A 23405-nucleotide genomic window follows, 5' to 3' on the forward strand; every position below is an offset into this window, starting at 1 on the left:
ACCGTTTATTTTGCCACAGGTGAAGGCAAGTCAGGTTCTAGACAAATCTCAAGGATCATTAAAACAAACACGATGCACATGGCCACAGGTTATAGCGCCATAGCAAAGGGTCTGAATGCTTTTGTAAAGAAAGATTTCAATTTCTGAGTTTTAATAAATTTGCAATATTCTGAGTGTTGGCAAAATGTTATAGTAGTATGCCAGTGTAAAACAATTAAAGGAGTCATATATATATATATATATATATATATATTATAAATCAAGTGATAAACAGAAAACTTTTTAAAAAATGCTAGTACGTCTACATTGAGTCAAAATAAGTTTAATTCTGTTATGGTAAAATATGAACTGTCTTTTCTTACTCCTTATTTTTCCATTATACTCACTAGAAATATTCGTCTGTGCTTTTGCAACTTAAAAGCCACAGCAGGAGGTCTGACCAGGACAAGTAACGTCAGCCCCAGAGATCACATCCAATCACAAAAAGTCACCAGAGTTTCTCTCAACCAATAGATTCATTTAGTTACACATCTCCAGTGACCTAATTCAGCAGTTTGTGGTGAGACATGAGCCTGTTTCTGAAGAAAATCTTTGTCTGTGATCTTAATGGAAAAAAAGATAACCGATGACTGGAGGCTGCAATGTTACCTCTTTAACTCAATAGGGGAACATCTCCGTAATGAAAGGGGGCTTTCATTACAAAAGATTCAAGAACATTAACTTTGTATTTTTTACCAAAAAGAATTTCAATCAAGAGTGGTTGACTGTAAAAAAACAACAACATTTTGCTGAGGTTAAACTCATTTTCTCCAGTTTTGTGTGTGTGAAGAGCAAAGCTTATTATTTAAGGTTTATTTGTTGGATGCAGAAGCTAAAAGAAACACCCTGTCTTCTTGTTGTTCTCTCTTTTTAGACAGAATAGCTGCGTGGTGACCAGAGGAGCCTTTCTGGACGTGTTAGTGGGCCTGTGTGGGCCGAAGGTCAGTCTCCTGGAAGGTGAGTAGTGTCTATTTCTTTCATGTCTCAATGCAGGCAGCAGGATACACACACAACTCATCTCACTTTACTGACAAGGTTTCAGGAAACATACCTTTAAATATATAATTCTTCATTAAATGAAGGAAAAAAACATTTAGAGATTTCAAAAATAGTCATAATTTAACGATAACAATGTCATAATATCATGAGAATTATTATTTTTTTAAATGAGGAAATTGGCAGCAAGGAGAACCCGTGCTTGTGTGAGTTTCACTGCTTTTTATCCAAACCAATCTCATTGTTTCTTTAGAATCTATGAAATGTCTATGACTATCACACAGATGTAACCAATGATAATCTTTCAGTCGACAACTGACAACAACTCATCAACTTTCTCATCAAAAGACACAATTTCCACAAAATCTGTGTGGTCCTCAGAATTGACCCAATTTTTTGCACAATCTTTTCAAAGACCAGATAATTGTGATAATTGGAGCTGATGTGATTAAATTAAGTGTTTCTTTTGTGAAACCAATAACTTAAAATGATGCTCCACATTCCTCATTTTAATGCAGGTGACAGGCTGATCTTCTTATATTACCTCTCTTACTTGACACAAAGCCTAACATTTTGACTTTATTCTCGTAAAATGAGGACTTTTAGCCTTAATAGCCCTAGCATCATAAAGAAACAACTAGACCTGTATCATATATTTTGTTCACTTGTCTACTTACATGATCTAAAATGTTTTACAACTATGTTCAAACCCAGAGAAATGCACAATGTTATTCAAGGTAAAGGGACGTTTCATTTTGTTCGCCTTTTAATTGCGTCCATTCCACTTTACCTGTGGCTTTTTCCGTCTGTGCTATAACTTCCGGAGCAAGCAAATGTGAATATAACTTTAATACATTACGTCATCTGTGAAAATGCTTTGCACCTGAGTCGCGGTTGGTTATATGTTTTGTCTACTTATTCGTTTACACCGGGAATTTGAGCGAAACAGCATTTCAATCCTGTCTATGTCCTTTTCATATGGCAGGATTGACAATAAACTTGACTTTGAGGTAGATATTGATTGACAATGGTGATTAAGACAACAACTCCCAAGAAACCACTCTCAAACTAGGTGTTTGTTATTGTTTTGATTGAGAAAGTGAGATTTGGGGTAATAATTGACTTTCCAGTCGGTGTTAACCGGAGGATAAAATTTGGGCAGTACATTGCAGCAGACAGAGAATGTTGTCAGTCAAATCAGATTGAACTGCTTGATACGACAATAAAAGATAACATTATCTTGGCGCCTGAGTGGACAAGGCCTCTCTTCCACTGGGCAGCAGCCTCACTCTCGATCAGACTCACCCTGGGTCTGGATCCGCAGCTGCCTGTACCCAGAAATCCTCACCCGGGGGACTGAAGTTTGTCTTTCTCTCTCCTGGACTCGGGTCTCTCTTGCAAATGAGTTGTTAATCTCTTAATCTCAGTTTGAATGAGATTACCAAATTAAAAAGTCTCCTATTGTGTGTAAAAAGTTTGAATGATAGTGGTTTAGGATTTGGTTTTGAATGTGTTGTCATCTCTGGAGTTTTAGATCTTCTATGGTGTTTTGCTGAAGTCAGCCAGTTGCTGGGGAGTTTGATAATCTCAGTAAGCAGCAACTGTGTTCCCTCCATTTGTTGTGAGTTTGACTTTGAATACTTGTACGTCAGAACAGACAACCCCGCAACGTTTGCTGGCGAGGCTGTCCGCGGCGCTCTCCATTTAGACGGATCGTTGACAGAAGTCAGCTTCATGTCTCGCCTGATTCAGAGAAGCCCCCCCCCCTAGTGTGTGTGCGGGTTTGTATCTGTGTACGTGGTGTGGTTGTGTGCACATGTGCGCAGATTGGCAGGGGGTCTGCGCGGTGGAGGAATGTGAAACCAAAGGCGAGGGATCTCTGACAGATGGTGGGTTTGTGCCTATGACCCAGTTTATGGAGGAGTGCTGTACGGAATGGGAAAAAGAGAGAGAGAGGAGGGGGAGGCACTTAATGTTTTTGGTCTGCCATGTGCTGAACACATGTTTCGCCTTGACAGTGGAAATACCGGGGATTTCTCAAAACAAGCCTGTAGATTGAGGAGCCGGCCTGGCCCGATTTGGCTCTGCTCCTTACATAACTAAATAAGCACCCGTTAGCTTACACACCTCTAATGCCTCTCTATTATTATCACAAGCTTGTCTTTGGCTTCATTTCTCACCCTCTCCCTGCTGTTCTTTCTTTCTCTCTTTTCTTCTTCCCCTCTTCCATGAAAGCTCTTAAGAGTGCCTGGCACCGGGGCCAAAGGTGAACAATCGGCTTTTTCAATATTACTTTTCCCCTTTTAACTGGCTCCCTGCATTAAATATGAACTTTGCATTGAGCAGCCAATTCCTCTCTCCTCTGAACACAGGTCTTTGTAAGTGTGTGTACGTGTGTGCATGCACGTTTCTCTGCCTCGGGCCTTTGATCCTCCCCGACTCATAAAAAAAAAAAGCCCCCACCGTTCATTGCTTCATCTCTACCTCCGCCGGTCTTATGTTTCTCTGCCAGTAAAAATGAAAAGAAAGTCGGGAAAGAGACTTGACACAAATTACGGGGGAAAATGGAACAACTGGACTGAATTTGCAGTAATTTCACGTGTTTACATTAGTGTGGTAACAGATAATGATGGTCAGGCTTTAGTCTTTTAGTCCGCCTCAAATTGTTTCCTGGTACATCTTTCGATTGTCTGATTAGAAAAAAATTCATGATGTCCTCACATTAAAAGTACTACACCTTTTAGTGCCTTTTTGAGATCATACTTTTGACATCATTACAAACGTAACAGGATATGTATGGATTATATCAGGTCAGTCTTAATACAATACTTTCATGCTGTATATACATCGAAAGTTATTGATTGCTGTAATGGAACCTCATCTCTATATAGACCATGATATGTGCTTTTGACACACAAGTACACTGCAAAACCCACAGTCATTATTCTGTACAAACTAAATTCAGCTTCAAGGTTTCCTATTCAGTTTTTGTCCCAGATTTTGTTTGTAAGTTATGAACAAAGCGCCACGATGCCTAGTCCTGCTGCAGGTTTCATTCTTTTCCACTAACAGACAGTCGGTTGCCATAAAAACACGAAACACAGCAGCGTCCGAGCAAACATGATGAAAACTGCAAGCGAACAAACCTGGACGTAAACAAGGGGAGATCTAAAACATCAGTTTAACAAATGTTTTACGAGGGAAAAATAATTGATTCAGTGTGTTTTTAGGCCTCCAGGACATACTCAGGGTAAAACCACTGACTGTATATAGGAATTTGTTTATTTACAAGAAAAATCCACAGGGTACCTTTTAAGCTAATATCAGGTTTTAGTCTTTCTGAGTGAAATAAATCATCTTGTAATCATTATCATGTGGGTTTATTGCAGTAAAGCAGTAACTTTGAATAATATCTGCTTGATTTATCAAAGTCATATTGATAATAAGCTCTATATTTATATAGCACCTTTCAAAGCAGCTGTTAAAAAGGTGCTTCACAAAGTGGACAAGTAAATAAATCAAACAAATACAAAACATCAAAGAGAAGAAGCAAGTGAATACAATGTCATTTAAAATCAAAGACGGCAAATGATCAAATATACAACTAATTTGAGAATCTTTGTAAGGAACAATATTTGTTTACAGTGTAGTTACACTATGACAGGACGTCAGTATGAACACGAGGAACAATTACAGTGTCCCATTAGTTACTTAGTGTTCATACTATACATGCATGTCATGATCTGAGGATGTGATGTGAAAACAATACTGTCGTTTAAGTTGAATCAGTTTTAACACATAAAAAACTAGGGTTACCATAATTAGACTTGTAGTATCTTTAGCGTATGGGATTGATGTTCATCTGTGACAGCTTGGTTAGCCATGTAGTTGGATGTTCTCATTTAACTTGAAGATGTGTTTCTCAGTCATAAATATGCACCAACCGCTGCAATCCGATGTCAAGAGAGGAGCTCTGTATTCAGCCTCTGAAACACAACGGAATACTCCACTCCACACTTTACACAGGATGAACCCTCTGCCCCTTTCAACTATGAGAGTAATCTGAAGAAAAACCTTTTCAGTCTAGAAAAAAACTTTACTTCCTGACTTTCTTTCCTAGTTTAAAATATTCAGATGAAAATGGAGAGCATCACTCTTTGGTTCTTTTTTGTGTCAACCTGTGATGAGGGGGTCACAAGAAGACATTGCTCTGGTTCTACGAAGTCACAAAGAGAAACGGTTGGAAGCCGCTGCCCTAGAGGAATCTGAATGCAATATGAGCTTCTCGAAAATAAAAGATTTGATGAATGCCTAGAAAACTCATAAAATGTGGTGTTGAGCTCTTTCACGATGCTCTCAAAGTAACATACGTATTTTGGAAAACCTGGGATACGAGGTTATTTGCCGAAAAGGTTTTTTCACTTTGTCCTTTTTTCTCTGGGTATGCAGCCTTTGTCATATTTTAGAGTTTAAGTGTTTTCAGCACTAATTAATTTGGTCAGTAAAGTAGTAAAACTTCCTCATGAATTTAGGAATCTGTCAGCTACTGTGGCTGGTAGACAAAGTCGTCATAGCTTGATGTTATTTATATCACTCAGACACTAAGGATAACTCGTAACCCCCATGCTCACACACACACACATTTATATATATGTATGTATGTATGTATGTATGTATGTGTGTTAAGGGTAATTAGAGGGAGGGAACCCAGCAAATTTTAAAACTCCATCAGCATGTGAAGGAGGTCAGCTCTCTCACTGTCAGACACACACACTCACACTCACACTCACTCCCACGTAGCGTCTGGGGCTTGTTTTTCACAGTTTGGGTAATGACGGTGGAAGCTGATGTGAAATCCAGCTGTGTGCTTGCATGTGAGAGCACGTGCGAGTGTCTGGCCAAAGTTCTAGCTTGACACAGCGTCTTTTACCGCCAGTGGGCTATAGACCGTCTAACGCAGAGCCAAGAAGCTAACTGACACACACACCTACACCCAAGGACTCATCCAGCACACTCTTTTACTTTCTGTGAAGCATTAGTACAAAGCAAACTTTGAATTTACTTGCATGTGCACTTGCATAAAATGGTGTTGTTGGATAGGACTTGGGTTTTCACTTAACATTTTTGTGTGGATCACAAAATGTTCTCATCAGGACCTTTTCCTCGCGTCCAAACCTGATTCAGGAAGTTTCTTTGGTTTAGGGGAGGACAATTGTGGGCACGGTTAGCCCAGGTCTATTTAAACCAGATGTTGTGGTTGCATTTACTTTAAATATTTGACCTGTACTGTAAAACAGGCCATCACACATATACACCACCTAGACATGTGAGCAACAGATGATATGAATATGCTTTAGTTTAACGTGGCGAGTATTCAGAGTTTATTTGACTATGTACAGTTCAAACACTTGTTTTCATAGCATTAGTACAGAGTGGAGTTTCATTTGGGGTGTATGCACAGGAATGCTAATAACACCAGGTTAAGGGTGGTTCTCTCAAGTCTCGAGTTCCATGTACTCCAACATCCTAATTTCACAGTGGAAATCAAGAGAAGACCCTGATAACTGATGTTAGCGATTGTGTTTATAATGTTTACTTTCCCAATAACTAAGTTTAGTGTGATAGCATCTGCGGCAGCTGAGGATGATGGAAATCTCATTGACGTCATCGTTGATTAAATAAATCATCAGCTACTTTTATTATTGATTGGGATAGATCTACCAATGTGTGAGACTACCTTAGCTTTGGAAAGTAATACCTTTTTCAACAAGATTAGCAGGTGTACGCAGGTCCTTTACTCCTTTCCCATTGCCTGTAGAGTTTTTCTTTCTGTTTTTCCCCCAGTGAGTCATGTTCTACATCGCGCCGTATACGTACACACCAGAAACTGTGAAGCACTCTCACCTCGCTTTCTTGCCAGTGTTGCATCTTGCACAATATGAAGAAAAAAAGAAAAGATGCAAAAAACAATAACTACACTAATGTTACTGGCTATTTATTCACCAACCCCTGGAAGTTCAAAGTTTACGTGCTGGAAAAGGTGCATTGTCTATAATGGGTGGCTGTAGCTGAGAGGTAGAGCGGTCGTCCTCCAACCAGAAGGTCGGCAGTAAACCAAAAATATTTGACATATCAAATAATTTTTCCTGATGATGGGGGGGGCGCTAAATAACAAGACAGGACACTGCTGAAGATTTTACACTTCATCCTTAGGGCAGTATAAATAGACCATGGTTGCCCTCCCCTGAGCTATACCGCAGACACAGTTGTGGACATTTCACTCTTGACCCTAACGCTCCTGTGTGGCTGTTTCCCAAAATCTCTGAAACAGCGTTTTAAGTCATCACGGTGCAAAGAAACTCTCCACTGACACCTGAACCAACATTTAATAACACACCAAGGTTGAAGTTGTGTTTACATTTTATTCCCCTGAGTCAGACCTCATCACACAGTGTCCTGAAATATCGAGTAGTAACCACAACCCATCGGAGCCTGGACTTGCTCCAGCTGCAGGTTTACACACGAGCTGCACAAGTGTAGGAGACACGGGTTTAAATAAACACAGCTGTGGCAGAACAATGGCTACTCATCATCGGACATGAAAAATCACATTGAAAATCTCAGGAATGCCTATTTCACTTACTGTGGGATTGTCTTACTTCTGCCCTCCTTTGATAATCATGAAAAACAGCTTTACATCCTCTCTTCCTCTTTCCTTCTCACTCCCATTAATTCTGTCTTTCTTTTTCCTTCTATCAACTTTACCTTTTCTTTCTTTTTCTCATTTTCATTCTCTTCATATTTCTTTTTCTTTTGTTAACGAGTTTGCCGTTGGTTCAAAGTATTTTTTGGGCCTCCATACTACTTTATTTACTTTCTTTTTGTGTGTGTTTTATGATTTGTATCTTTTTAAGTAGGGTATGAATCAGAACCACAGCTTTATAGTTGACTAGCTAATGGCTGGATGGTGCATTCTATACACACACACACACACACACACACACACACACACACACACACACACACACACACACACACACACACACACCATGTACTCCTGTGTTCCAGCATGACAGACAGCCGTTTTCTCTTTGACACGCTCCCATTCACGCTCAGTCATCCTCCTCCCTCTCCTCCCTTCATCATCGGTGTCATTACTGTGCCCCTTCCCTCCATTATAACCATTAGGCTATGCTTATTTGGCCCAGGACCCCCCTTTGAGGATCAGGTTCCATAGTAACCTGGCCCGTCTCCACGGTAACCCAGCCCATCTCTGGAGGAATGCAGCATTTACCACTCTTTTGTCAGGCCACGTTTTGAGTGGCGCTGCAGGGCCAGATTGAGTTGCAGTGGGTTTCATAAGCTTTTTCTCTCTCTCTCTCTCTCTCTCTCTCTCTCTCTCTCTCTCTCTCTCTCTCTCTCTCTCTCTCTCTCTCTCTCTCTCTCTCTGTGTGTGTGTGTGTTAGTTTTAAACTAATTGAGTTGGCTGTCAAAGTGGGGTCTGTGTGGAGTCTTGGAGCGAAACTGTAGGGAGGAGCACAGCTTTAGAATGGCATTGGGTTACTCTATAGCTGCCTTGCCTCTGGATTATACTTATATTTCAGAGGAAGTGCATGTGTTAGTGTGCGTGCACGCGTGTGTGTTTATTTGTGTGTGGATCACTCCCCAGGGTGTGTGTTCACAGGTGGTTGGGTTGGCACAGGCATGGGCACTTCCAAACAGACACTGACGCAGCCTTTCCTATAAAAGTCAAAATAGAAAGGAACAGAGGACACTGGCTTCTTCAGTCTGGTCTGTTGTCTGCATCTGTTCGCTTCACAAAGTGTGTGTGTGTGTGTGTGTAGAGATGTTGGAATGGATACATCTGAAGAAGCTGAACCTCTCGAGCTTGGTAAACAAACATCCTTTATCCTTTAACCTTATTTTCAATATACATTTCAAGCTATAATAGCTGCCTTGGTGTCCGAGGTGAATATCTCCGCTTTCCCAAATCTATCTCCCCTTATTTCCTGTCATGTTTCTACTGACATCTGTCTAAGAAACACATACATTGCTCACAGAGTACCTATATAAAAAAAGATTAAAGCAGTTTCTGCTTCTTACCCTTTTTGCATTGTGACCCATGTGGGAAAAAAAATTATAGACATTTTTTATAGACTTTTTATCTGACTGATCCTCAACAACATAATGAATGAACAATGGGTCACAGCCTTTATTATCTTATTAGGGGGATTTTTATATATATATATATATTAATTAGAGACTTTCTGGCTTAATAACATTATCTCAGGCTACATACTATTACATTTTCAGCATTTTTAAATTAAAAAGATCTAAGTCCACACAAGGATTTTGGCTCCGTATCAGTATCAGTCCCTGTCCATACTAATATGGCTAAAAATGCATATCATGTGACTACTCGTGTACACTGGGCATGTGCGTGTCAGTGTCTTCAAACTAAAATAGGGGCAGCAGCATATACAAACTCCTCAGTTTTAGCGGCTCTAAAGCTCTGGAGTAGTGTGGTAGTGTAGGTGAATCCATAGCAGACTTGATGCATTTTTAAACAAAAACATAGTAGTATGGATGTAGCCTCTTTGTTCTGGCCTTGGATTCAGATATGAGCCTTTGTGTTTGCAGCATTAGAACTTGTCATCACATGTAGTTTTATGCTATCTACACAAACCAACTATTTTAAAGACATGCAGTGTATTAACAGAGGAAATACAGGAGGCTTGGCAAAAGATTCAAGACTTAAATCCTCTAAAAAATACATTTTTATTTTAATTTTTCTAACAATCCCACACTGGCACCCCACACAGTTGCAATAATCAGTTAAAATATCATGTCAGCTAACATGACAATTCCTTCTTTTCAGATTCACAGGTTGACGAGCTCCGTCAGAGGACTCTGTCCATCCTGATGGACTCAGACCTGGTCATCTCTGATCCCTCCTCTATCACCCGTGGGCCTGGCAGCACCCAGTACCTGCTCAGTCTGGTACGGGTGGCCCTCAGCGCCAGCATGGAGATCCCTGAGCTCTGGAGGGCCCCTCAGCTGACAACGCAGCTCCTGACATGTCTGCTGCAGTTTCCACAGTACGAGGTGAGGGAGCTGGCGCTGCAGGGGCTCCTGAGGAGGCTGCAGGAGGAAGAGGAGGAGGAGGAAAAGGACAGGAGACCTCAGTGGCTGGAGGAGACCACCCTGTCTAACCTGACCGGCCTGGCTCTTCACGAGACACACCCCCAGTGTCTGGCCAAGGTGGGACCACACGCACACATACACACGCAAAAAACATTATGAGAGGTGCATTTATTTGTTGTGTTTTTGTTTGAGAGTCTGTATATATGTCTGGTTGTTTTATAGGACCAAGTGTGTGCGTAATCTCTCGTTTATGCATGTGTGTGTCTGTCTGAGTCTGTAAAAGGCCGTAAACTGAGTCCTGTCATCACACACACACACACACACACACACACACACACACACACACACATTATGAAACCTTTCCAGAAACAAAATGTTTTTCTTATTCATCACATTTTCACTGCACCACACTGACATTTGCTATAAATTGGTAAAATATCCAAATCCATCTGGCCGAGGCTTGCGTGAGAGGATAATCGGCAGCAGGGGACACGCCAAGCACACTGGTAGTGACTCTTTCATACTCTCTGTCTCTTTTTCTCTGACATACACTCGTGAGAGGGTTTGGTAGGCTTCCACTCTAACGAGTTTTGGAGGGGAAAATGCAGCCTATATCCTGTTTTGGGGACAGAAGGTCGTATTTCAGTGTGTTCATAAAGTTGGGACGGGGCAGCCTGCAGACCTTCTCTGTCCTTCCCTGTCACTCCTGTCGTTAACACTCCTCCAGTGCCGACTCGAGTCACCACCGCTGGGACTGTGTGTGTGTTTGCATGCTGCTGCTTCAGACATTTTTTGTGTGCCTGTTCGCCAGGCACCGCTTTACAGGCTGGCAGTTAATGTTTAAAGTGTCGGCCCTGTTAAGTGGAGCCTCCCCTCCACCGAGGACATGCCGACCTAACGGGCCAGTTGCCATAGCTCGCCACGAACTCAGCTGAAGCATTATGGGAGTGGGCTGTTGGTCTCTTACTCTGCTCATGATGTCATCGTCAGTCCATATTGAAAACATTTCACAAATGACACACACAGGAGACTGACAGGAAAGATGACAGCCTGATAGACTGGTTTTAGTCCTATCTGGAACACAGATCAAATATAAAGCAAATTAGGTTTACACTAATGTTTGCTCCACGAGTTAAAGTGTCTGGGGTTAACACTAATGGTTTGAGCTGATTAATTAATAAATCTTGAAAACATTATATAAATAAAGTCTTTATAATCACATACTAAGAAAAACCAGGGGGAAATGTCAGCATCGTCAGCAGCTGATGCTCCATGTAGAAAACAAAGAAACAGTATTATTCTAGTATTGAGTGGTCAGACTGTTCAAACATAACCCAGCCTAACTAAAACAGTGTATTGTAATCATTAAATCATTAATATAAAACAGTATGTTTGAAAGTGTGCTCCACTGAGAGAAACGCCTTTCCTCAATGCTAGAAGAGCAAAGGCTCGAGGGTGACCTGATTTCTTTTTGCTTATTGTTGGTCATAAAAGTGGTTTATAGAGACATTACCGCCAACAGCTGGACTGGTGTAATGCAGTAGACCATGATTAATTGTGGGAAACCCTTAATGCTGAACTAAACTCTGAAGCAGTGTTAGGATAAATGTGCGGGTTAAGTGAATTTCAGGTTGATGTATTTCAGACTACCTGGTAGCATGTAAACCTGCTAAAAAAAACTACTAAAATGACAGAAACCATCTTTGAGAACAAAATATTCGACGTTTACTTTCACTTGGCTCCATGTCCCAACCATTAATATGGAGGAGGTGGGGTACTGCAGCCAGCCACGAGGTGGTGATTGAGAAACTTAAGCTTCACTTTTGGGGAGCCGTCATGTCGTCCATCTTTACCTAAGGTCTCTGCTCTTAACACACTCATTAGACTATTTTCCGGTTTGGATTCATTGTGACTTTTGTGATATTAAATCTAAAGTCCTTCCATCCATGAGCTGATTCTAATCCCAGCTGGTGACAGGCGGGTACATCCAGAGTATCGCAGGGCTAATTCAAAGTCATGTGGTGAAATTTCTTCTTGCAGCCCTGGTTTTTGGTCAAAACCCCTTCCATTGTTTGGGGAGCTGCTTTGAGACAAGATACCAGCGAAAAGCACCTTGAGGCAGTCTGCTCAAAAAGACAAAGATTTAGTGTTAGACTGCAGTGCAAGCTGGGTAGAGCCTTCGTAGCTTTTTGTTTATGTGTCTGTTCATGGACGTTGGGCGGCTGAATACCTGACAGACAGATGGACAGATAAACGGTGAAAATCCTGGGCAGGGCTGTTAAATGATATAATACCCTCAATAGTTCAAAATGGGAGGTAGATAAAACTTTTTTAGCTATGCAGGGACGAAATATAGTCTGATACAGACATTATGACCACCACAGCCACCCAGAAAATTACAATGGGCCGCTGCAGATATTGGACACTACTTGTTGCTGCAACAGAACATTTCCAAACGACTGGTGTCCAACAGTATGAAAAATGGACAAGTGCAGCGCCGTGTGTCTGCATTAATGGGTTTTATAGGCCAATTGGGGGCAGCGGAACAAACGAACAGCACAACATTTACATGGTATCGCATTATTAAGTTGTTACATGTGTTGGCAAACAGTGGTCTCTTTACACATCCAGAGCGGTATCATTCATTTCTGGCCATCTGACAGATGACTGCAGGTCCAGCACACTGAAGTGGAGAGTTTGTGGGCCCCAAAGCCAAAAGAAAGAGCTTTAAGATGTTTCATAGCCCTTCACAGTTTGTTGATAACTCTCTGTGGGTTTGTCACCATAAGCGGCTTTGAAATTCTCTACATAGTCAAAGAGCAACTCATTTCTAAATCTATCATACATGTGCTGTACTGTCGTTTGCTACTTGTTTCTTAAACTTAATGATGATTGTTTATGGATTGACAGAACCATCAGCACAAGAGACATATTAGCTAGAAGCCCTACTTGGCCACTTATCCTCTTATCCTCACATGCACAAATATATAGTCACACACATACACACAGTTGTTTACACGCAGACACTGAATACACCCGCTCACCCTGCTCTCCGCCCACACAGATCCTGTAAAGCAAGCTTTATTTTACAGCTCTAATAACAGGTTGGAAGAGAGAAAGAAATAATAATCATTGAGATATGCAGGAGGAATGTCAACATGTGTTCTCGGCTGGATGTGTGTTTTTAACAGGGGTCTCACGCGGTGGAAAACAAGTCTTTTCCTCCTTGGACTCGGTCAGCTGCCTCCCTCTCTGGAGGAGTGACCGGGCAAAGAAAACAGTATGGGAAGGATGGAGAGGAGGGGGACGCAGCGATGGGTGACAGACAAAGCAAGTCAAGTTTGGGGGGTTAAGCTGGAAGATGCTTAGAGAAGACGAGGACTGTGTTCCCAGCTGATGGGCAGATGGAGAGAATTGGGAGCTTGAATATGCCCTCAGTCAACACACTGGTTTCTGTGCCTGAATGTAGTAGTCTGACTACATGCATATAATCGTGTGTGTGTGTGTGTGTGTGTGTGTGTGTGTGTGTGTGTGTGTATGTATTTGCGTGTGTGACAGAGAGAGAGAGAGAGCAAGAGTGAGGCAGCTGTGTACCCGTGGTTAGGGTGTGCGTAGGGAGGATCTGACCGGTGTGGTAAAAATACCCTTTGGGGCAACTTGCCAGCCTGCTGCAGAGAGGACACCAAAGCTGTGTGGATGGATGGCGCTGAAGAACTTCCCCCACCAGTAGCTCTGAGTGTGTCTGTGTGTGCAGCTAAATCAGTCACTTATTTAGTATCTCTTACTCCTTTGACATTCTCTTTCTCTCTGCCTCTCCATCCTCCTCTCAGGTCCTTCAGGTGCTGTGTGTGTTTAGCTCCAGTGGTGAACTCCTGTGGCGGGATGGTGCTCAGACTTTGTCCCAGGAAGAGGTTCTTCTGCACCTCCTCACTCTGGCTCAAAACTCTGTTCACAGGTCAGACAACACACACTTTTCATGTTCAAATATCCTTCATTATCCCGGAGTTATTTTATTATAATAATATAATGTTTCCTCTGGATCAGAAGATTAGACAGTTCCTGTGTTATTCCAGGTCTGCTTATAGGCCTCATCCATAAGGTTCCACTCCTTTATTAACTATGCAAATAGTACTTTGAGATTGTTTTTGTATCAAATCACATCAAAATGGGTTATGAGTTCAAAAGTCTTTTAATGTCTCATTAACTCTATTTTTAAAGATTCTAAAATGAAATTGCTTTTCAAAAGGCTGCATCTTGCTTATTTACATCTCTGAAGTTCAACACAAAGCTACGGAGGGTACTTTCATGGAAATGTATCTGGTTATAGCAGTTATACAGATTTCCAATCTGGACCAAAGTGGTGGATCAAGCAACGCTGCCAGTGCCACACCACTAACTTGGCTAAAACTAAATGGGACTGCATTGCCCATGCAAGGTGGTTACCTGAATCCTAATTCTTTAACTCTGACCTTGGGTGTTAGTTTTCTCAATCCAGATGAAAATGTAATAATTCCAGAGGAGATTCAGTACAGTGGGTACCAGAAGATACTGACGAAACAGAGAAAACACACATGGGAAAGCTGAACAGTCCATCAGTCCAACCAGCACGATTTGTTATCCAGTTAATCCTCGTTGTCCAGTTAGATTTGGACATTTTTAAGTTTTAAGTGTTACTGTGGCAGCAAGAGATGGTCAGGTAAGGATATGTGTAGTTAATGAAGAGTGGGATGGACAGAGGAGGACAGCAGCAACAGGTGAGATTGATTGACAGATAACATACAGAAAGAGCTGTATATTGTTAAGTTATTTATTTGACATTGTACTACAGCACAAGATGCAACCACGTTCTCCTCCATTTGCTGTTTTTTGTTCTGGCTCCCTGTGGTTGTGAATGAGCCCTCACACTGTTGTGTCAGGTGGATTGTCTAGCATACATTCAGAGCCACAGTCCATGGAGGAGAGACACACAGGTTCCCTCGCTGCACCTGGATGCCTGGAGTCGTTCATGCACTGTATTTACATTTCCAGCCAGAGAGACTTGTAGTTTTTAAAAGTAGGCAAACAGAGAAATGAAAATGTGGATGAAAGCTGATCTTTCTGCTCTGAGAGGCTGTCATCACAACATTATTCCTAAATTAGTGTCAAATGCCAGGCTCCCACTATTACTCCAGTGAGAGCTTACAAGTTCCTGAGTCCCAGGCCCTCTCTTACCACAAACCGATTTGGCACGTACCGTTCCAGTGTTTGTGTGTGTGTGTGTGCTTGTACTGTAAACCCTTTGACAGACACACACACCTTCCTTGACAAGCCACTGCTGTACTATTCTCACCCCGACAAGAGAATACAGACCTGAATGAGGATTGGATTACAAAGGCTTTTAGCCCTGTAAAGCCTTTTCCTGGCCACAATCTCTGGACCCAGGGATCCACTTTCCCTTTGGAGAGGCCCCAGGGTTATGATTAGAGCCAGGGAGGGATGAGATTGGGTTGCTGGCTGCCCTTGTCTGCCATGTGATTGAATGGCACTGGTGCTATTGTGATCCATAATGCACCGGTGAGTACCAGCACACTTCTTTTGTGGATTGTAAGTCAATACAGTTGAGTGATATTTGTGTAGTTGACCACACTGGAGTGTTATGTTTGCCAGAGTACGGCTGCATGTTTCTGTCAGAAATATCAATGGTAACTGAGCCCGACCCAGACCTGATAGGCCTCATGTTTAATGTCCCGACCTGATCCCGACACGGTTGATGTTAGCTGAACCACTGGGTAAGTGTTACCCTGTCATGCAGTTGTTGTGACCCGTTTACCCTGATTACTCGTGTGTGGGCACCTTGTAAATGACCACTAAAAGGCATTGTTTTATAGAGGCGATAGGTCAGTTGTTTTAACTATAGTCTGTAATTACAGATGGATCTCCAGTTTCTCACACAATTCAGAAATGAAGCAAAAATATCCTGGATATGAATTCTACTATTTTGTGAATTTGGAGCCAGCGTCTACATAGTAGCGATTGAGGATGGAGCCGTGTTATCAAGATTCCACAGATACACGTGCTCGACCAATCGCGTGTCAGTCTCAGCTGCTAACCATGACGTTTCACTTTAATTGTATAGCTTCAAATAAATTATTAAAACTAAACTTACTGGAGAAAAGGAAAATGTAACATTCATCAGTGTGATATGAACTACCTAAAATGACAGAAACAATCTGTGAGAAAATTTAATTTTATGTGTACTTTTTAGTTTGTCATTTCTGTCACTCTACTAACATGGAGGAGGTGGGGTGTATGATTTATACTGCAGCCAGCCACCAGGGGACGATCAAGAGACTTTAGTTTTAGTTTTGGGGAGCTTTCATATCGTCCATCTCTATATAGATTCTATGGTTTTAACACACACATTATGCATCGTCATCAGCAGGTCTTCACACAGACAGAAGGCGACAGTTGTTCTCCCGTGTCAAACATTAACAGCAGTGATGCACTGGTGGACTCACAACCAGCAGGTTAGACTGGTTAGCCTTCTAGAAAATGTTTCAGGCTGCAGACGAGGCAGGTTAATTATGTTACGAAGCAGTACACAGATTATGTGATAAATAATTTCCAGAACCTTTGCATGCAATACTAGACCTGTGTTTACAGCACATCAACACTGGTGTTGGCCCTTATAACTAAAAACACTTAAATCTCTGTGTCTTTCCAAGTTTACATATTTGTCTGTATTGACAGCTCTTTTTCATCCCGATATTTGTTTTCTTAAAGTTCTTTTCGGTTACAAGTGTGTGGGTGTGAGAAACATCATCAACACGCCCTCTCACTTTCGATGAATCCTCTGAACGTTTCCCTGCTGTATTGTCACATGGGCTCTTTCGAGACATTATCCGGGGGCTGGCAATAGAAACTCACAGCAATTGACTCGTAAATTTGTGTTCTCACATACAGCCCCTCCGGATAATTTCAGGAGGTTATCTGGAGTTCAGTGCAGGTTTGATAGCAGCTTGACAGCTGTACTATTAAGCAACCAAAATGACGTTATGTTAATCTCCAATGTAATGGATTGAAGAGTGAAGCTAAGAACCTTCAAGATCCACTACATTGATAATGGTAAATTTTATTAAAAAAATATTTTTTTATATAAAAATAACTTGACACCCTGTCCCTATTTCAGTTAAGAGTTAAAAAAAACAACCTCTCATCTGTGAAGGGCAACGGAAATAAGCTGATTAAGTTGAATATTTAGACAATGAACGTGTTTGATTTTGTGTTTCAGTTTGGAGCTCCAATGCGCTGCCCTGACCCTGATGTCTCAACTGGTGAACTCTGACCCAAAGGTAAAGAATGATTAACATGTATGCTTTAATCATTTCTGACCACACACACAGGAATCTGTTGATATTCCTATAGAGTTTGAACTGACTTGAGATACAGAAATGCACAAGAATTATGTGTCAGTTGTTACCAGCAGCCAACAGCCGTGTTGCTTCATTTTGGTTGTAGCTAGTAGCTTAGCATTCTACTCGTTGCCCTCACCACAGGGCTGAAGAGTCATTACACGGTGAATCAATATGAAACTGAATGAGGAGGGAACACACCTTTTATCTCCACACACTTTTTAACTTTCAATAGTAGGTGCCACTTATAACCAATTACATTGAATTGCAATAATTACTGAAACTGCCATTATCACTGTTATTAGCTCCACATGTGCTTCTACCATGTTCTGAGAAAGGTCACTGAGTCTTCCTCAAAAATACTTTAAAGAATACTATCAAGGTGAAGAAAATTCAGCAAGATTTCATCAGAAATTAGATTCTTTGACTTAGAATTTGTGAATTTTTTTTATTTTTTCAAAAAGGAAAGAGACATGCCCTTCATGTTCATAATAATGTTATTTGTCTTTTTTTGGGACCTGCTTCCCCAATTTTTGTTGTTCTGGGTAATTTTGTTCAGCCTCTTAAGACCATTGGAGCAGCTTCAATGTTCAGTGAAGCTCAGCAACAATGAATGTTGTGCTGTTACTTTGAAGTTTGCCAAACAGGAAATAATTCTATCAATGTTGTTGCCATGACTGAGGTCTGCCCCCGTGAATGTCTGTGTCAAACCGATATGGTGAAATTAAAATAATGAAATTATCAAAATGATCTAGCTTTGATTTTGGCCTAGTTAACAACCACTGTTGTAGTTTATCCGAGCACATAGAAGATTCAACTGGGTCAGCTGACTGACTGTTAGGGCCCGCTGCCCCCACCCCACTGACTGCTACAGAACACTGGTCGCCAGTTTATTAAATTTGTATTAATGTTAGCTTGTCCAAATCACACCAAACTCATTACTGCACTTCCCATGACCACTAAGATGCATAGCCAACTGTCTTGCAACAGCACCTCTGAGAGATAAATGCTGTTGATCGTATCATTTTTATACCAGAAATGTGGACAAATTGGATGTCATCATTCATTCATCATTCATTCATCTGTGATGTATCATAGTGGAACCTAGATCGATACATTTAAAATCAAAAGGGTTATTGTGATTAATCTATAAAAAATGTCTGTTTTGATCTTGATTTCTAGGTTGCGATTGCAATGTCTTGTTTTGCTCAGTGGGGGGCGCTGGTGTGCTCATGCTGCAGCGAGGAGCAGCCGGTGGAGGTGAAGCTGATGGCCGCCTCGGTGTTGGTCAACTGCACAGAAGCTCTGCTGACCAACCCTCATCTGCCACTGGGTGAGTCTCAAATGCGATAAAACAAAACACAACGTCACACATCGCAATACAACGTAACACGACTTAACACAATGTCCGCCTCTGGTGCAGTTACGGAAAATGCTCCGACGAGAAGGCAAATGTTAACCTCTGTTGCAAAATATAAATTTAAAGTAATTTTCTGAAAATGTGTTGATCTGAAACACAGAATGTAAGACACGTGTGTGTGTGTGTGTGTGTGTGTGTGTGTGTGTGTGTGTGTGTGTGTGTGTGTGTGTGTGTGTGTGTGTGTGTGTGTGTCTGTGTGTATTTCAGGTCTGTTCACTACAGTTTCTCTGTGGAGGAGTCTGTTCACATTGCTGCAGGATGAAGACCATGAAGTCCGAGATTCAGCCTCTGATTTCATAGCTAATGTACCAGCACCTCTGCTCAGTAAAGGTACACACTCACTGCTCAGATTGGAAATGATAATGCGCGCGCGCACACACACACACACACACACACACACACACACACACACACGTACGCTTATAAATCATGCGTAAATACACCTTTTTCAGACCTGTACACAACCCTGGTAACACACACCCATGTTCACATTTGCTTCCTTGGTGGTTCACATGCACACTGACTCAGATACAAACACAGCAGAGTCAGTGCAGAGTGATATTGCAATGAAATATACACACACACACACACACCCTCGTATGATTAAATAGACACACACCAATATAAAAAACACCACAAACACATGCTGATGTTGAAAGCGGTTGATGACATCATTTCGAGCAAAGGGTGGTGAAGAATTCCTGTAATGAAGGGTGCTAATTCCAGTTTGGCAGAGGGGACACAAGAGTGTAAGAGTGTTTGTGTGTTTCTGTGTGTGTGTGCTCTTGTACAGCTTCTTTGTGAGGACCAGGTTGAGTCTACAACCAACGGACTGAGGACATTTTGGGAAAGTGAGGACATTTGGGCCGGTCCTCACTTTGTGACCCCCCTTTAATGGACTGTTTGGGGGTTATGACTTCGTTTTAGGGTTAGAATTAGGTTTAGTTTAGGTTTGGGGCTAGGGAATGCATTATGCCAATGCTGTACAAACTGTGTGTGCGTGCGTGCATGTGCGGTTATGTATCTTTTTTGAGAATGTCTCAGGTCAGTTCTCTGAAGAATTATATGTTGCCCAGCCTTACTCACAAATACCTCAGGTATACAGACACCAGTGACTGGACCCTCACAGCTCTCTGCGTCCTTCTCAGAGGACAGAAAGCTGCCACCTATCAAGTATCCCCCTACAAACAGCCACAGTGCTACTTCCTGTCGTCACCACACTCACTTCCTGTATTTTGCTAGTTTTCCTCCCTGCACCACCCTTATTGTGTCTGTTGGTACTGATAGTATCTCATAACATAACACAAGATAGAAAAACATCTCCTCTAAAGTCTCTGCAGCCCCACATGGAAACGCTGTTTATGGATGGGAGGGCAGAGTCATGAGGGAAGACTCAACTCCAGCTTGTTTCAGCTAAAGCCTGAAATGGACTCTGGTTTTGTGCATGTTCATGTGCATGGTCCTGGTCTTACCATTGTGTGGGTGTTTTGTGTGCGGGCGGGCGCGTGTGTGTGTGTGTGTGTGCTTGTGTTTGTGTTGCATAAGGCCAGACAGCTTCAGATAAGCTGTCAGTTAAAATCTGATAAAAGCTCAACAACATGACTAAGATAGAGAAGTTTTTTCTACAACAGGAAGAGAACACAATAGACATAATTACACACTGGGTGTCCGTGTGTGTATGTGTGTGTGGGACTGGCAAAATTTAAGGTGAGGACGTGTTAAGGTTCGAGTAAGGCAAGTAAACGTTATAGTTAAGGTTTGAGTACGTCTCCAAGAAATGAGCTTGTCCGTGTGTGTGTGTATGTGGGTATAAAATAGAGTGGGCTATCCTCCTTTGTCCGTATCCACTGTTCATTTGGAGATTACAGTGTTTCTCTGTGTGTAGGAGGCGTTGTGTGTGTGTTACTTACCGTGAACCCGCCTACATTTCCTCCTGGATGCACTCTGGGTAATGAGTGTGAGTGTTTGTCTCTATTCTATTGTGTGACCGTTCACCCTCCAGCCAAGCCGCTCAAAAACTTACTCCAACCTCCAAACTGACCATGAAAATCTGTCACCAGGAGAACAAATCTAGAGCTGCAGTAACTTGTCCTAGGAACTTAGAACCTTTACAGGAAATCTTGCAGGAGTCCCAGAAAGTCTTCACAGTGTGGCAGCACAATAACAACACCCTGGAACTGAAGCTATATGGAATTCGGCCATCAATTGTTTGGTTGTTTTTTACGAGTAACACCTTTGCATTTTCTCCAGTGACATGTTAAAATGTCGTCACTGAAGAAATTCTATTTACAATAAGAGGACACGAACGAGAGATAACTCAAATCAATCCTTCCTCTTCCTTTTTTGCACTTATTCCCTTTTCCATCTGAGTTTGATATAGAGATCAAGTTGTTGGGTGTATTTTATAACTTTTGGGAGAAATGGGGTATTTTTATTTAGTTTTTTTTTTAGCTCAGCTGAACTTACTTTGCAGACTCCTGGTCAAATGTCGGGTGTGTTTTCAAGAGCTCGGCTGTTACAGTGGTTTAGTTCTCGCCCACCATTGCAGACACCTGGTGTGTGTCTCTCTTGTTGACCTGTATAATATCTTTGGTCAGCATAGTTACCTGCTGGTGTCAGAGTGTCAAGGAAACAGAAATAGAGTAATGCAGCATGTTGTTAAATCATAGCTATAGTGTGGTGCTGTGCCAGTGGAAAAACAACTGTCTTTTTGTGTGTGTGTTTGTTTGTTTGTGTGTATCTTTCCCGTCCCCTTCAGGCCAGCCAGGCAGTCTGCTCGGAGGGTGATGTAGTGTGTGTGTGTGCGCGTGTGTGTGTGTGTGTGTGTGTGTTTTATGACCTGCCGTTGCAGAGTCAAGTATCGGAGGTGTTAGCTGCTTCAGATGCAGGCGACGACTCCTGGCCCTTTGATATGGAGGACAGCCAGAGATGTGAGAACAGAGACGGCTTTTGCAAAACACTCAGAGACACAAACGGTCATGCAAAAGTACAAAATGCAAAACAACCCTCCTCTTTTAGAAAGACAAGAAATATATAGAAATTTAAATGTTTAAACTCATTGTTGTGTTAATCATGTGATAATAGTCTTGCTGGACAGCACAGAGACATGTTGATGGTGTGGTACATGAACCCAGTATACATTATAACCATTAAAAGAATAGTTTGATGTCTTATCTGGTTCACAGCAAAAAAAGAGGATAAGTCTTCCCAAAATGTTAAATTGTTCCTTCAAAAAAAGTTGACCTAGGCTCTAAAATCAGTTTGAACACTTCAGTATATTAGTTTTTTCACCTACAGAGGTATTAGTGCATGTCCCTGGTAAAAAATAAATCAGATAAAATGGGTTATTTCATTGATGAATTAGAGCAAGACTCGCCTTTCCATTAATAAACTGCTTTGAAAAACTCTGTTCCACTTAAAATAGATGAATTTCCTTTTACACTTACATTTGTGTACTTATAATTTAGATGAGTTATAATACAAATAACCTGTTTAATCAATGTGGGAGAGAAATCTGGGCACATTCACATCAGGTCAGTGAAGTCTCTTCTTCCCAGAGCCGTGAACCACAGTGGAGCCATTGTCCTGGACAGGAAGAGCAAATCTAATTTAACCCCATCCTGCCCTCCAACACCCCCACACTCCCCCTCCAACCCCCCACCAGCATCACCACCACCACCGCCGCCCCCCTCTCAAATACCTCCAGAGTAATTGGGTCTGAAATCAAACTCCGCTCACCCTCACTGGACCTCCAGCACCGTGACAGAGTCGGGGCAGGAACAGAGGGATCACTTTATATATAGAGCACAGAGGGATTTGGATCGGACGACATGTGATAAGAAGGCAGTGATTAGAAATGTGGTTAGGGGAGACAAAAGTCAAAGGACGTTGAACTGCACTGTTATCCCCCACTTTGATTAAAAACATAGGGAGCTTTATTAAACAAACAAGCAAAATTGAACAAAAACATGACAGTAATGAGACATACAGCCAACAGACCTGACAATTCAAACACTCATTTGATATATACTTATCAGGTCAAGTAAATCGTGTAGGACTTTAACAATTAAATAAATTAGCATATATATAATCATTGACTACATGGAGTATATATATATATAGTGTATAAATAATATTACATTATTTCCAATTGACTATTAAATATTGAAGATTGTTTACAGTGTAAAACAAGATTAACTGATAGCTGCTATTAATGGAACAGGAATTCACACACAACAGACCCCCCTGACTTGTGTCTACTGAAATATCAGCCCCCACTTCTTTACTCCAAGCCATCGTCACATTATCACTCAAATATTCACCATGATCAACAAATAAAGAGGTGTACTAATTTAGATATAAAATGTCTGATATTGAGAGAGTTAGATTTATACCATTCCCAAGTCTGTGCAGAA

At 41.5% G+C, this 23405-nt stretch overlaps 1 protein-coding gene across 4 annotated transcripts in view; it reads left to right on the forward strand.

The window, feature by feature from the left end:
- thada (THADA armadillo repeat containing) overlaps positions 1 to 23405 on the forward strand; it is a 97678-nt gene that overhangs the window by 65732 nt on the left and 8541 nt on the right. For all 4 annotated transcript variants that reach the window (XR_004616289.1, XM_034608839.1, XM_034608838.1 and 1 more), the window contains exons 30-35: positions 914 to 996; positions 9914 to 10296; positions 14010 to 14134; positions 17450 to 17510; positions 18753 to 18903; positions 19198 to 19320. Coding sequence is in view for 3 of the 4 variants with exons in the window: in XM_034608839.1 (XP_034464730.1) it covers positions 914 to 996; positions 9914 to 10296; positions 14010 to 14134; positions 17450 to 17510; positions 18753 to 18903; positions 19198 to 19320 (926 nt within the window). In the remaining variant the exon portion in view is untranslated. The remainder of the gene's footprint in view (positions 1 to 913; positions 997 to 9913; positions 10297 to 14009; positions 14135 to 17449; positions 17511 to 18752; positions 18904 to 19197; positions 19321 to 23405) is intronic.

Source organism: Hippoglossus hippoglossus, chromosome 15 (assembly GCF_009819705.1).
Source record: "Hippoglossus hippoglossus isolate fHipHip1 chromosome 15, fHipHip1.pri, whole genome shotgun sequence".
Classification (NCBI taxonomy): domain Eukaryota; kingdom Metazoa; phylum Chordata; class Actinopteri; order Pleuronectiformes; family Pleuronectidae; genus Hippoglossus; species Hippoglossus hippoglossus.